General features: G+C 48.8%; 1 protein-coding gene across 2 annotated transcripts in view; it reads left to right on the top strand.

The window, feature by feature from the left end:
* ANKRD28 (ankyrin repeat domain 28) overlaps window positions 1–12692 on the top strand; it is a 549582-nt gene that overhangs the window by 482335 nt on the left and 54555 nt on the right. For both annotated transcript variants that reach the window (XM_078664027.1, XM_078664028.1), the window contains exons 20-23: window positions 5321–5438; window positions 6420–6636; window positions 8107–8194; window positions 8288–8371. In XM_078664027.1, coding sequence (XP_078520153.1) covers window positions 5321–5438; window positions 6420–6636; window positions 8107–8194; window positions 8288–8371 — 507 coding nt within the window. The remainder of the gene's footprint in view (window positions 1–5320; window positions 5439–6419; window positions 6637–8106; window positions 8195–8287; window positions 8372–12692) is intronic.

A 12692-nucleotide genomic window follows, 5' to 3' on the forward strand; every position in this document is an offset into this window, starting at 1 on the left:
CACAGTCCAACTTAGCGCCGTGCAGAAGCACTGCGACACAATTCGCTGAATCCAGTCTGGTGCATGGAGGGGTTATTCTTAAGGTGAGGAACCTGCCGTTAGAGTATTCACCAGTAAGAGCCTTACTGAAGTTGGTAACCTGTTCAATACAGACAACTCATTCAGCATTGATGGATCATTTAGCATACACCCTTTCATTTTACCTCCAGGTTTTTTTTCTTTTCTCGAGGGGTGTTGATGGTTGACTTCTCTCACCCATGCCTTACATCCAACTCTGAGTGCCCTTTATCTTGTGGTGTTACCCTGCCCCTTGCTGTGTCTGTCTTCAGTCTCCTTGGCAGCACTTCTCCTTTACCGCCACTGGGTATGTTGCTCCCTTATGCCTTAATCACCATCTCTGTTGCATTAACTGGTTAGTCCCCACGTTATGCCTAGTTTTGATGTGGTTTCAATTGTAGTGCACAGGGTCCCGACCAACCAGGTTCCCTGTGCCAGTGCTTCTTCCCAAAAATCTATCTGAAATGGGTACTTCTGCCTCCCCTCTAAGTACCTTGTAATTGGTACCCTAGGGACCTAGGGTCTGGGAGCTGAAGAGGGTCCCCTGGGACCCCCTCACTAGGACCATGCACCTGCCCTTGCAGCTGGCATGCCCCTGTGAGGTGAAAAACAACAAGGTTGACATGGCATCTTGTCTGGGAGCAGTGCTAGCCAGCACTGCTTGTAGGTATATGTAATTCACCACTCTAGCAGGCCTTCCAGTCAAGGCAGGGTGCACTATACTCCAGGTAGGACATATCTGAAAGAGAAGCTATGCCCTTCTAATACTTTAGTCGATTCTTAAATATTGTAAGTGCCATGGAAGCTTTGAAGAGTAGATGGGCTGAAAACTCAACATCTTGAGTTTCTCAGCACCCCGATTGCTTCACTGAAACCAGGAGTGTTTGGTACTAAATGACTCCTTGTAATACATCTACACTGCCTGTATGAGATTTATTACACCGTGTACTCAGAAGGGAGGTGCCCACTGACAACCTACCAACCCTGGTGTGGTCTCTGACTGGCTTTAAGCAGTCTGCCACACACAACCAGTTTCTGGACTCCTGGGTAGAGAGATTCTGCTCTCTAGGCCTGAAACTGTGCACATCCTGGGCAGAGGTCACACCTCCTCCCCCCAGGATGAGCCAGTGCTCAAAGGAGAAGCTTAAAGACCTGCCACATTTGCAATGGAACCACAGCCTCTGCTGCTAGCAGCAGATGGCAGCCCCTGGTTTTACCCCCACTTTGGGTGGGGAAAACTTGGAACAGAAGATGTGCCCACCTCTGACAACTCCACCCCTAGGGTGGGGGAGGCGAGGTGAAGTTCATCTTTCAGTCCCTGCCATATTGAAGATGGGGAGACTCTTCCAATCAGGGCTAGGCTATGCCCCCTCTATCAAGAGCGTGGCATCATTAAGGGTGTAGTCACCCCAGGTAAGGTGCCCATTGGCCCTACCTGCTACTCCCCTAAAATGCCCCTAAGCGTAGTATTTAGGTGGTTCCCCCAGACCTCGAAATCAGATCTGCGATGACTTAAGAAAGAAGACATCCCTGCAGAGAAGACTGATTACAACGACTGCCTTTGCCACAGCCCTTCTAGCCTGTCTCCAGCTTCGACGACCCTTCGACATGTCTTGCAGCCAGCAACCTCTGAAAACCCTGGGAGGACTGCTGCCTTTCAAAAAGAGTCCAATCTCCTGAGGACGGCCGCCCTGTCCTAAAGAAACCTACTACAAGGACTCCGGATTTGCGGCTCCTGCCCACTCTGCGCCAGACAACCACGGCCTGAATGAGAGTGGCCCTCCTGCTGAGTGAAGTCACCTCAGCCACCCGAACCCCGAATCCAGCATTGGCCAGACCTCTCCTGACCTCACCCACTGCGCCTGCAGTGCAAACCTGAAGGGTCTCCCCCACCGCGACCGGTCCGGTAGGAAGAAATCCGAAGTTTGAAGGCACTCCTGCACCTGCAGCCCCTGGGCTCTGAGGAGCTTGATCAGCAGTGCTCCTGTGACCCCATCTTAACTCTGCCGTCGGTGGTTTTCTGGCTGCACCCCCCTGGTTCAACACCTGCAGCCTGTTTCCCAAACAAGAATCTCCATTGAAACGCATTGGGCACCCGACACTGATTTTGCATCGCATTGGCCGCCCTTGTGCTGCGGGTGGTGTATGTTTGGTGATGCTTTGTTGCGCACCATGCTTGTTCTAACCCCAGAAGCTTGGCCGCTGCAACCAATTTACTGACCTCCAAGCAGTGTAACATTGAAATGCATTGCGCTGAACTCCAAATTTGACCTCTGCACCGGCTGCCCACGGTGCAGTTTCTATATTCACCGGCCCTTGGCCCCTTGGTGACCTTTGGGCCCAAAGACTGGAATTGTAAGTGTTGTGCTTACCTGTTAAACTGCATTATAGTTTTCCTCCATAGGATAACATTGAACTGTTCAGAAAGTGTCGACTTTTTAAAGTGAAAAGTATTTTTAGTTAAAAACGTACTTGCCTTTTGTGAAGATCTTGTTCTTAAAATACAAACTAAGCTTATTTTGATAAAATTGGTGTGGATTCCCTTTTTCAGTTCTGTTTCACTTATTGATCAATGTTGTGCAATAAATGTCTTGCGCTCCTCTGAAGGCTGCTCGCCCACTCTACCACAAATAGAGCACTTTAGGGAACTCCTGGACTCTGTGCACGGTATGACCACCTAGTGGTATACCAAATCCAGAGCCAGCTTCCTACACTAAGTTGCTGGAATTTGTTTGGTCTGCCTTGTGACCCTCTGGTTTTCAGTCTCTTCCTTGTCACCCTGCTCTACAAGGTCTGGCCTGGGGTCCATCTGTCTTCATACTCTGAAAAAACGGTTTGTTGTTGATCATCCTGTTTGTAATAGAGCTAGAGGAGATGCTGGACCTGGTGGTCTTTCTTCCTAATCGTTTTTAGGTCTCGTGCCTAGCGTTGCAGTGCGTAGCACTGCTCGCGCAGCGAGAGGCTTCATGTAGGGGCCTCTGAAAGCTGACCACACGCTCGTGTGTGTGGTTTTGTTATCGTTGCTGGCTATGGGGCGTTACATGTGTCTTTCTAACAAAGACAGCACGCAATTGGGCAAATGCGGGCGCATGTCTCGCATTTGCCCCACCCACGGCCTATTGGTGTCTGTTACCCGCACGGCCGACATCTGTTTTGCATTATCGTGGCCGATAATGCAAAACAGATGGCTCGCGGTGGCACGCGCGTGTGGCACGCGCGTGCACCACTTGCGTGCTTGTTCTGCTTACAAAGGCTGCACGACGTGGGCAGCCGGGACGGGGCTTTGTTAATGGTGGCGCGTGTTTATTTTTTGCAGCACGCTTTCACTCACTGAAAGGGCGATGCAAAAAATAAACTCAGACACGCTTTTACCTCCTGTTCGCTTGTTTTTAGTCCTTTAACACATCGGTTTCGCGGTCCGTAATCCTTTCCTAAAATTGTCTTCACTCCTGGATTTCAAAGATTGCCTGTTGAGACGCTTTGATTTGTGCAAAAGTGACTTCTTATGGCAGGTGGCTTTGCCCTCTTCAAATAATGTCTTATTTACACCCTCCTAGACAGAGCACACATTATTTTCTTGTCAGCACTGTAGGCATGAACATTGGGGCCCCCCCAGCTGTGGGAGTCTGTCAACTTCCTTATTATTGCGCTCCACTGAGTGCATGTTCTAGCTAGCCGTCTCCCCTCCTCCCTCGTCCATACTTGCTCCTGCCTCCCAAACCACCCCTACATCGATGCTGCTTTCACCTGCCCGCTGCCCCCTTCAGAGCACATCAAATGCTTGTATTTTTCAGAGGTGTAAAATCAATATTTTATTGAAATCTCAAAGGGGTGAGACAGACACAGGAGTGTGTGCGGGGATATTTGCACATGCATGTCTGTGTGCACATATGTGTAGGTAAGTAGGAGTGACTGTGTGTCCTTGCTTATGTGCATGTCTATGCGTGCGTCTGTATGTGCTTGTGCCTGCATGGTGCATGAGTGTGTGTATGGTTGCATCTATCTGTGTAGAAGGCTGCAGGTGCCTGTGTTTCCAAAAGTGGGCATGTCTGTGTGTGCCTATTTGTCTGTGTTGCGTGTTTCTTTGTATCTATGCTTTCACATTTGTATGTGTCTATCTGTGCATCTATGTTAATTAAGTTTTTTTTTATTATTGTACATGAAGGGCCCAGGATGTATTTCAACTCAGGCGCTGTGCTTTGTTGCATCATGGCGCTCGCTTTTATATTTACGAAGACAATGGCTGAAAGTCTCGCAAATGCGAGATCTATTGCATTGCAAATGCTTGTTTCTGGTGGTAGGTGTTTTCTATTTTTCAGTTTAATGGCTTAGCCCATTATAGAGTGCTTTTGAGCCAAGGTATGTACTGAATTTCAGAAACCTTAAAATGGTAGAAAGTAGCATTAAGTTGGTAAGATTTTACTGTAAGCATCTGCAGCTTCCTTGCTTGTTTATTCAGGCAGTTTTAGTTCCAGGCTTCCGAACTACAGAGAAGAAAAATGTCAATGGTTGAGTGGAGCGCGTGAAGACGAGGAGGAATAAGTGTGGTTTGGGGTGCGTGGATTCTCCTTTCAGGTTGAGGACGATGTCCTGCAGTTTTGATCTATTTATAATGTGTGCCATTGCCGAGCAAAGGTGACTTGGTACTAGGTGGTTTCTTCCCAGTTTAAGATTATGTTGCCCCCTTCATTTCAGTGCTGAGGCAGCTCAGCATTTTAATATTGTAATAAGTTCAATTTAATAATACAGTCCATGGTTGTGAAATAATTATAGGGGATATTTTCAAAGCGAGCTCTGCCCTGTTGATTTCCTTCACACATTAAAAGGACACGTCATCTAACAAACCAATCCATAAACGCAACAAGTGTTGTGGTTGGCCTATGTTCCTCTTTGTGAAAATGCTTTGCCAGTACTTCCCACTTACAACTCATGCTGTAATATGGATTGTCAATGTACCTAGAATGTGTTCTTAACTTTCAGCTTTTTATCATGTTTCTAATACAAACCTTTCACGTAATTTTAGACAATCTTGTTTCTAATCTTTTAATTTTACTGTGATTCACATAAACTTATGTAATTTTACCTACAATTAAAGACCTGCAGTGGTGTAGCTACCACCAGCTATTTAATTTCAGAGCTGTTCTTGTTATGAGTGTTCTAGTTTGGAGAGCTGTATTGGTCCTGGTCTGTCAGTCACTTTTGCAGCCAGCCTGTGATCCTCTAATGAATCCTGATGTACTTCTCCGGGTCTTGTGTTTCACAGGACTCCACTGATGCTGTCCGTTCTGAATGGACACACAGACTGCGTGTACTCGCTGCTCAACAAGGGCGCCAACGTCGATGCCAAAGACAAATGGGGAAGGACGGCATTGCACAGAGGGGTAAGCAGGGGAGGTCTCTCGTTTTCACTTAACCATCTGCTGAATGTCTGATTAGATGGTTGGTTAAGAATCCTTTGTGAAATAGTCATGACACAGTTCACAATCAATGATTTTTACCCTCGCTATATGCTGGATGTTGCCCTCCATTCAGGCATCCAGTGACTCCAGCGTCACTAGCCACTTAGTTATTAGTCACTACCAGAAAGAAAACGATGAATTAAGTGTATGGTATATATTAATGAACACAAAATCAGACGTTAAAGGAGGTTTGTTGAATGCCAGAGACACTACTTTATTCCGGAGTGTATATTTTAACTATTAGAGGCAGTTTTTTCCAAGGAAGAGGGTTTAATAAAACAATCCGCTATATTGGATTCCACAGTGTGTTTGTGGACATCTCACAAGTGACTCTAGTGTCATTGATAGTTGTCACTGGGAGGTAATCTAGACATTCTGTGGGCATCCTTGGAGCCTTTCTGTAGTCTCCCAGAGGGGAATGGTTGCCCTGGTTTAAGGTCCAGACAGCTGTCTCCCAGAGATGGAGTGGCTCACTAGTGCTAGGTCAAGGTGTTAATGGATATTCCTTGTGCTCTTTCCTAGTCTGCCAAAGAAGGCCACTGACCCCAAGACCCTTGATCCTAAGGCACCACTGGAGCATGTCTCAAATCACCCAGGTCACTAGGGAGGGTCCAGGGATCTGCGGACATCAGTTGACTTCTTCTGCAGCCTCAGAGATGAATGGGCACACACCCAAAGGGTCCAGTGATCTTTGAAACCTGTAAAGATGTTCCTTATTTTCCCAGAGTTAGAAGTCCCTGTGACATTGAGTGCTCCTCTAGAACTTTGCTTCAGTCTCCGAGATGGAGGACCTCACTTGAGTACTGTCCAGAGATTTCTTCGCAGCCACCCCTCGAGCAGTCCTCTAATCCCTAAGTAGAGAGCAGCTCCATGCACACCCTAAATCAATTGATTCTTTCACAGGCTGTGACCGGACACGAGGAGTGTGTGGAGGCCTTGCTTCAGCATGGTGCCAAGACCCTACTGCGGGACTGTAGGGGGCGAACACCCATGCACCTGGCAGCTGCCTGCGGACATATTGGTGTGCTTGGAGCGCTTCTGCAGACATCTTCAACAGATAGCGTTCCTGCAGTAATGGACAATCTTGGTTATACAGCACTCCATTGGGCCTGTTATAACGGTAAGTGTAATGGACCACTGTGCGGCTGAATGGATGATGGCTCTACCTGCAGAATTCGTTTACCTGGGAAGGTGTAGATAATGCTTCTGTATCATCCAATGTACATATAACAGAAGGGTTAAAAACCAAGCATGTCCACATGTAGGGAAGCATCCTCGGTGCATGTTCTGACTTGTCTAGAAGAGATGGTCCTTACTCCTCTCCTTTACCTACTAAAGCCTAGTGACCATTACATCTTACTTGAAATGTCCTTCTCGGACTGTCTTTTTCACTGTGGCAATAACTAAAGATCTTTTTGTTGAGGGTTTTATTCTATCCGTTTATGGGATTTACATGTAGCTGTCTTTTAAGTAGTGGGCCCTGTCTGTGAGTCACTGCATAAATAACCTTCAACATCTATCATCAGAAGCATTCCTCTTAGTTTCCGAAATAATGGGTAGAAGGGTTAATGAGCAGCGGTCTATTTTCAGGACGCTTATTGAATAACCTGAAGTTACTGAGAACTCTCCCCTCTTTCCTTGGAAAGATAACATAAACCACACCGTTATTCTTTTCTGGTCTTTCCCTAATCCATTCTCTCCAGAAGACATCAAGTTTGCACGTGAAAGCAGACTTTTGACAATACTCCATCAATTCCAAACTTGTTTGGAAAGCAAAGTAACTTGTAGTTCACTACAGTACTACACTTTCAGCCTTGGCAGCATGTAAGCAATGAGTAGTGTTATGCCTGTGTCCCCCACATGTGATCAAAAAGCAAATCAACCTCTTCCTGCATAGTAAACATAGTACCATTTTTAGTTTGATCTTACCACGGAGGCCCTTGAACAAAGGACTCTGCAGATTCCTTTCCAAGTCATTTTAGTTTTTATACCCGATCTCCAGCAATATCAATAGCTCCCTCATGTAGATTGAGCCCATACAGATGTACCATCATTCTGGATGAGGTGCCCAATTATGAAACATGCCACGAACGTGGGCAAGATTCCCAAGAAAATCCTAGAGGGGTACCGTCTCTTTTTGCGATGGGTATCTAGAATGGAGTAAGTTTGTGCACCCTAAACCATGGTGTTAGAGGCCATATTCAAAAGACTGTCTCTGGTGGTACTTTTCGTTCTGACACTCATGTACCATGTTTGTCTCTTAGCCTTCCCTCTGCTATTGGATTCTTCATCCTCACTTGTAACCCATGTAATGTGTAGGGGCCCTCACTTACTTACACTAAATTCTACACCAAATTGCTTTAGCCCTCCTCATTCCTCACATTTCGCTTCCCTACCTTTGCAACTGAGGCTTTCTGACGTGTTGGATCTTCCTTGGATGCAAAGGGTATGGCGGGCTGTTCCCCTGTGTAATGCTTATGTCTTGCAAGTGTGCATACTCAACCACATCCTGTGAATATGTGGAAGAGTCTGACATAGGCCATAGGACTACCATTGTTGTCAGTAATTTTAATTTTTTTATGGTCTGTAGGTCACGACACCTGCGTTGAGATGCTCCTGGAACAAGAGGTTTTCCAGAAACTTGATGGCAATCATTTCAGCCCTCTTCATTGTGCCGTGTAAGTGAACTAAGATACTTATTCTCTAGCTAATCGCCCACTAGAGTTTTATGAAAGCTAACATTTGTTGGTATTTAACAATATTTTTAATAGGATAAATGACAATGAAGGAGCTGCTGAAATGTTGATAGACACGCTGGGCACCAACATCGTTAACTCGGTGGACACGAAAGGAAGGTGAGTCTTGGCATGTGCAAGGATAGTTTCGCAAGGAAACATTCAGTTTTCTTTCTATTTGTAAGTGTAGAATACTTGTTTGTGGTTGAAAGCTGAAGTAATGAGCACGCATTATGAATTCTGCAGCAATAGTTTACGGTCAGGGACGTTGTGGTGTGCCTGTGCCCACCATAAACACACTGCGTTTGTCAAATCGATCCTGCATCTTCAGTACCAATCCTCATCGCTATGCTAGACGAGTCTCTTATATGGTTATCCCATAAATGGGTGTGATGTTTATACACCACATCAATGAGCTCTCTGCTTAAGAATCACTGGTACTGGGGAGACATTAATTACTTTCTCATTCTGGTCTCCCTCCTTAACTATTAAGGAATTGCCTACACTGCAGATACAACTGGAGAGATGTTTCTAAAGTAAGCCCCTCCCCCCCCCCCAACCCCCCGAATTCCTGTTTTCTTTTTTTCCATTTGTCAGGATACTTTAGTGCTTCTATTTTCAAGGGAATTGCTTAATGTTTTTGTAGTCTACACGTTTGAAGGAACAGGCTTTTAAATTTTGCATTCATTCATTTAACTTCAGACATTCCTATTCCACCGTATAGTGATAGAAGTCATCACTATGTGTGGACTGCTGTGCAACCCAGTCCTTTCAGCGTTGTGGCAAATCCAACTGTTCCACCAGTTGACTCTGTATTGGTAAATGCAGTGTTAAAGGTTCCTTTGTTAAGCAGCATTCAAGAAATGTACTTATTTAGATATAATTTCAATACAATGTTCAATTATCCCCAAGACAGGTGTCGCTATAGTGGAGGCTCCTCACAAATATCGATGCAGGCATCACATTCCATCCTTCATCAGACAGAGTAGCGATTAGCAAGTAGTTTTTATCAAGGTGGCTAGCACAACATCGATGTTTAACTTTGCTAACTAAGGAGAAACAAGCTACTATGGGACCGAGCCCTCTCCTAACAGGACAACATCGATGTGGAACTTCATCCAGTACACCAAAATGATCAGGCGGAATTACTCAGTGTATAACTATTGGACTACCACATGTGGGAGCTATATCAGTTTCAATCAATCATTTGTAAAGCGCACTACATACCCGCGAGGGTCTCAAGGCGCTGGGGGGGAGGGGTGGGGGGGCGGTCCGCTACTGATCGGACAGCCAGGTCTTGAGGGTCCTCCTGAAGTTCAGCAGGTCTTGGGTCTGTCGTAGGCTCAGTGGGAGGGTGTTCCATGTCTTGTCGGCGAGGTGGGAGAAGGATCTCCCATCAGTGGTTGTTATTCGGATGCACGGGACGGTGGCGAGTGAGAGGTCAGCGGAGCTGGGGGTTGGGGATGTAGGCGGAGAGCCGTCTGTTGCGGTAGGCTGGGCCAGTCTTGTGGAGTGCCTTGTGTGTGTGAGTGAGGAGCTTGAAGGATATCCTCTTGTTGACGGGGAGCCAGTGCAGGTTTCTCTGGTGGGGGGTGATGTGGCCGTGGCATGTCGAGGATCAGTCGTGCCGAAGCGTTTTGGATCCCTTGTAGTCGTTTGATGGGCTTGGTCGGGGCTCCCGCGTAGAGGGCGTTTCCGTAGTCGAGTCTGCTGCTGACGAGGGCCTGGGTGACTCTTTCTTGTATCTGTCAGGGTCCATCTGTAGATCTTACGGAGCATGCGGAGGGTGTTGAAGCAGGAGGAGGAGACAGCGTTGACTTGCTTGGTCATTGAGACCGTTGAGTCGAGGATGATTCCCAGGTTGCGTGCGTGGTCGGTGGGTGTCGGGGCTGCTCCCAGGAGTCGTCCCAAGCTGAAGGGTTGGAGCCGAGGATGAGGACCTCTGTCTTGTCAGAGTTCAGCTTCAGACGGCTGGTCTTCATCCAGTCGGCGACGGCCTTCATTCCTTTGTGGAGGTTGTCTTTGATGGGGTCCTTGGTGAGGGAGAGGATCAGCTGAGTGTCGTCGGCGTAGGAGATTATGTTGAGGTTGTGCTGTCGGGCTACGTGTGCGAGGGGGGCCATGTAAATGTTGAACAGCGTCCGGCTGAGGGAAAATCCCTGGGGTACGCCGCAGATGATCTCTGAGGCTTTGAAATGGAATGAGGGGAGGCGGACGCTCTGGGTTCTGCCGGAGAGGAAGGAGATGGTCCAATCCAGAGCCTTGTCTCGGATCCCTGCGGCGTGGAGGCGTGCGCGTAGTGTGCGGTGGCAGACAGTGTTGAAGGCGGCAGAGAGGTCTAGGAGGATGAGTGCCTCAGTCTCGCCGTTTCCAGCAGTATCCTGATGTCGGTGGCGGCTATGAGGGCTATCTCTGTTTTGTGGTTGCTGCGGAACCCTGACTGGGAAGGGTCCAGGATTCTGTTTTCTTCGAGGTATTTGGTTAGCTGTCTGACGGTTTTCTCAATGACCTTGGCCGGGAAGGGGAGCAGAGAGATGGGCCGGAAGTTTGAGGTCTCTTGGGTCTGCCTTAGGTTTTTTGAGTAGGGCGTTGATCTCGGCGTGTTTACAGATCTCTGGGAAGGCTGGGTCTCGAGGGAGAGATTGATGAAGTTGTGCAGGTGGGCTGCGATGGAGCTGCTTGCTCTTTTGAAGACTAGGTGTGGGAATGGGTCTGGCGGAGAGACGGAGTGGATTGTGCGCATGGTCTTGATGGTGTCATCGATGTTCACGCTGGCTCAGGCTAGCAGGGTGTCGTGGTCGATGGTGTGCGGTGGGTCTGTTGTGTTGCTGTCTGTTGGGGCTGTCTGGGTGTTGAAGCTGTTGTGGATGTCTATCTTGCGGTGGAAGAAGGTGGCGAGGGATTCGCACAGGGCTTGCGACGGCGGGATGTCTTTGGTGTTGGAGCTGGGGTTGGAGAGTTCCTTCACGATGTTGAAGAGCTCCTTGCTATTGTGTGCATTGTTGTCGAGGCGGTCTTTGAAGGAGGTCCTCTTGGCCGCCCTGATGAGGTGGTGGTGGTGGTTGCGGATGGCGTCATTGTGTGCTAAGTGGCTGTCCGGAGTTTGTTCACTGTGCCATTTTTTCTCTAGTTTCCGGCAGGCTTGCTTGGAGGCTAGGAGTTCTGGGGTGAACCAGCTGGCCCTCTTGCTGGTGTCTCTGTGTGTGTGTGTGGGGGGGAGTTCTTCAGCGGGGCGAGGGTGTTTGCGCAGTCCTCGATCCAGTGTCTCAGGCTGTGGGCAGCGTCGTCGGTGTTGGAGGGTTTGGTGGGTGGGCTGAGAGCGAGGTTTTCGTGTAGTTGGTTTTCGGTGATTTTGCTCTAGCAGCGGTGGTGGATCTGTTGGGTGCTGTGGTGTGTTGTGGGTTTCTGGAAGGCGAAGTGGATGCAGCGGTGGTCGGTGCAGTGGAGTTCGGTGGTGTGGCTGACGGAGACGTGCAGGCTTGAGGAGAAGACTGGGTCGAGCGTGTGGCTGGCGGAGTGGGTGGGCGTTGATGAGTTGCTTCAGTCTGAGGTTGGCGAGGTTATCGATCAGGGTTGTGGAGTTGTCGTCGTTGTTGTTCTCAAGGTGAAAGTTCAGGTCTCCAAGGAGGATGCAGTCGGTGGAGGTCAGGGCGTGCGTGCTGATCAAGTCGGCGATGGAGTCGCTGAACTTGGGGCAGGGTCCGAAGGGTCGGTAGACGAGGGTGCCTCTGAGGGTGGAGTTAGGATCTGTGTGGATCTGGAATTGCATGTGTTCGGCGGTGCTGAGCGCATTGTTGGTGCTAGTCGAGACCCTGATGCTGTGCTTGTGGACGATGGCGACTCCTCCTCCTCCGACTCAGTTGGTGCGGTCTCTGCGGGTGATCTTGTAGCCGTCTGGGATGGCTATGGTGATTTCAGGTGCGGAGGAGTTGTTAAACCAAGTCTCTGTCAGGAAGGCGACGTCCGGGGATGTTGTGTCGAGCAGGTCCAAGAGCTCGACGGCATGCTTGTGTGCGGAGCGGGTGTTCAGTAGTATGCATCGGAGGTGGTTGGGGCCTTTCTTGGCGGGTGTTTCGTCGGCTCTGAGGCTGGTGTAGCTGCAGTTCCGGCAGGTGAAGGGGCGTGTGTACGTTTCGGGGTGGCCTTGAAGCAGGTGTGGCTCCGTCCGGAGTTGAGAGCGTGCAGAGTGCTGGTGTCGTAGTGGCGGGGGCCAGGGGTTCTGGTGCTGGGTGCGGTCCAGACGCGGATGGGCGCAGACGGGCTTGCCTTAGGCGCGCCAGCTGCTTGTGGAAGATGTAGTCAAGTGGACTACATCTTCCACAAGCAGGGCTGCCCACTCTGGACTTGTTCGCCACCGAAAACAACTAGAAAGGACATTGCTATACCAGCAGGTTTGAAAAACCAGTAAACAAAGTCAATACCTTTTTCGATCAAATGGTCC

The sequence above is a fragment of the Lissotriton helveticus genome, chromosome 10 (genome assembly GCF_964261635.1).
Source record: "Lissotriton helveticus chromosome 10, aLisHel1.1, whole genome shotgun sequence".
NCBI lineage: Eukaryota > Metazoa > Chordata > Amphibia > Caudata > Salamandridae > Lissotriton > Lissotriton helveticus.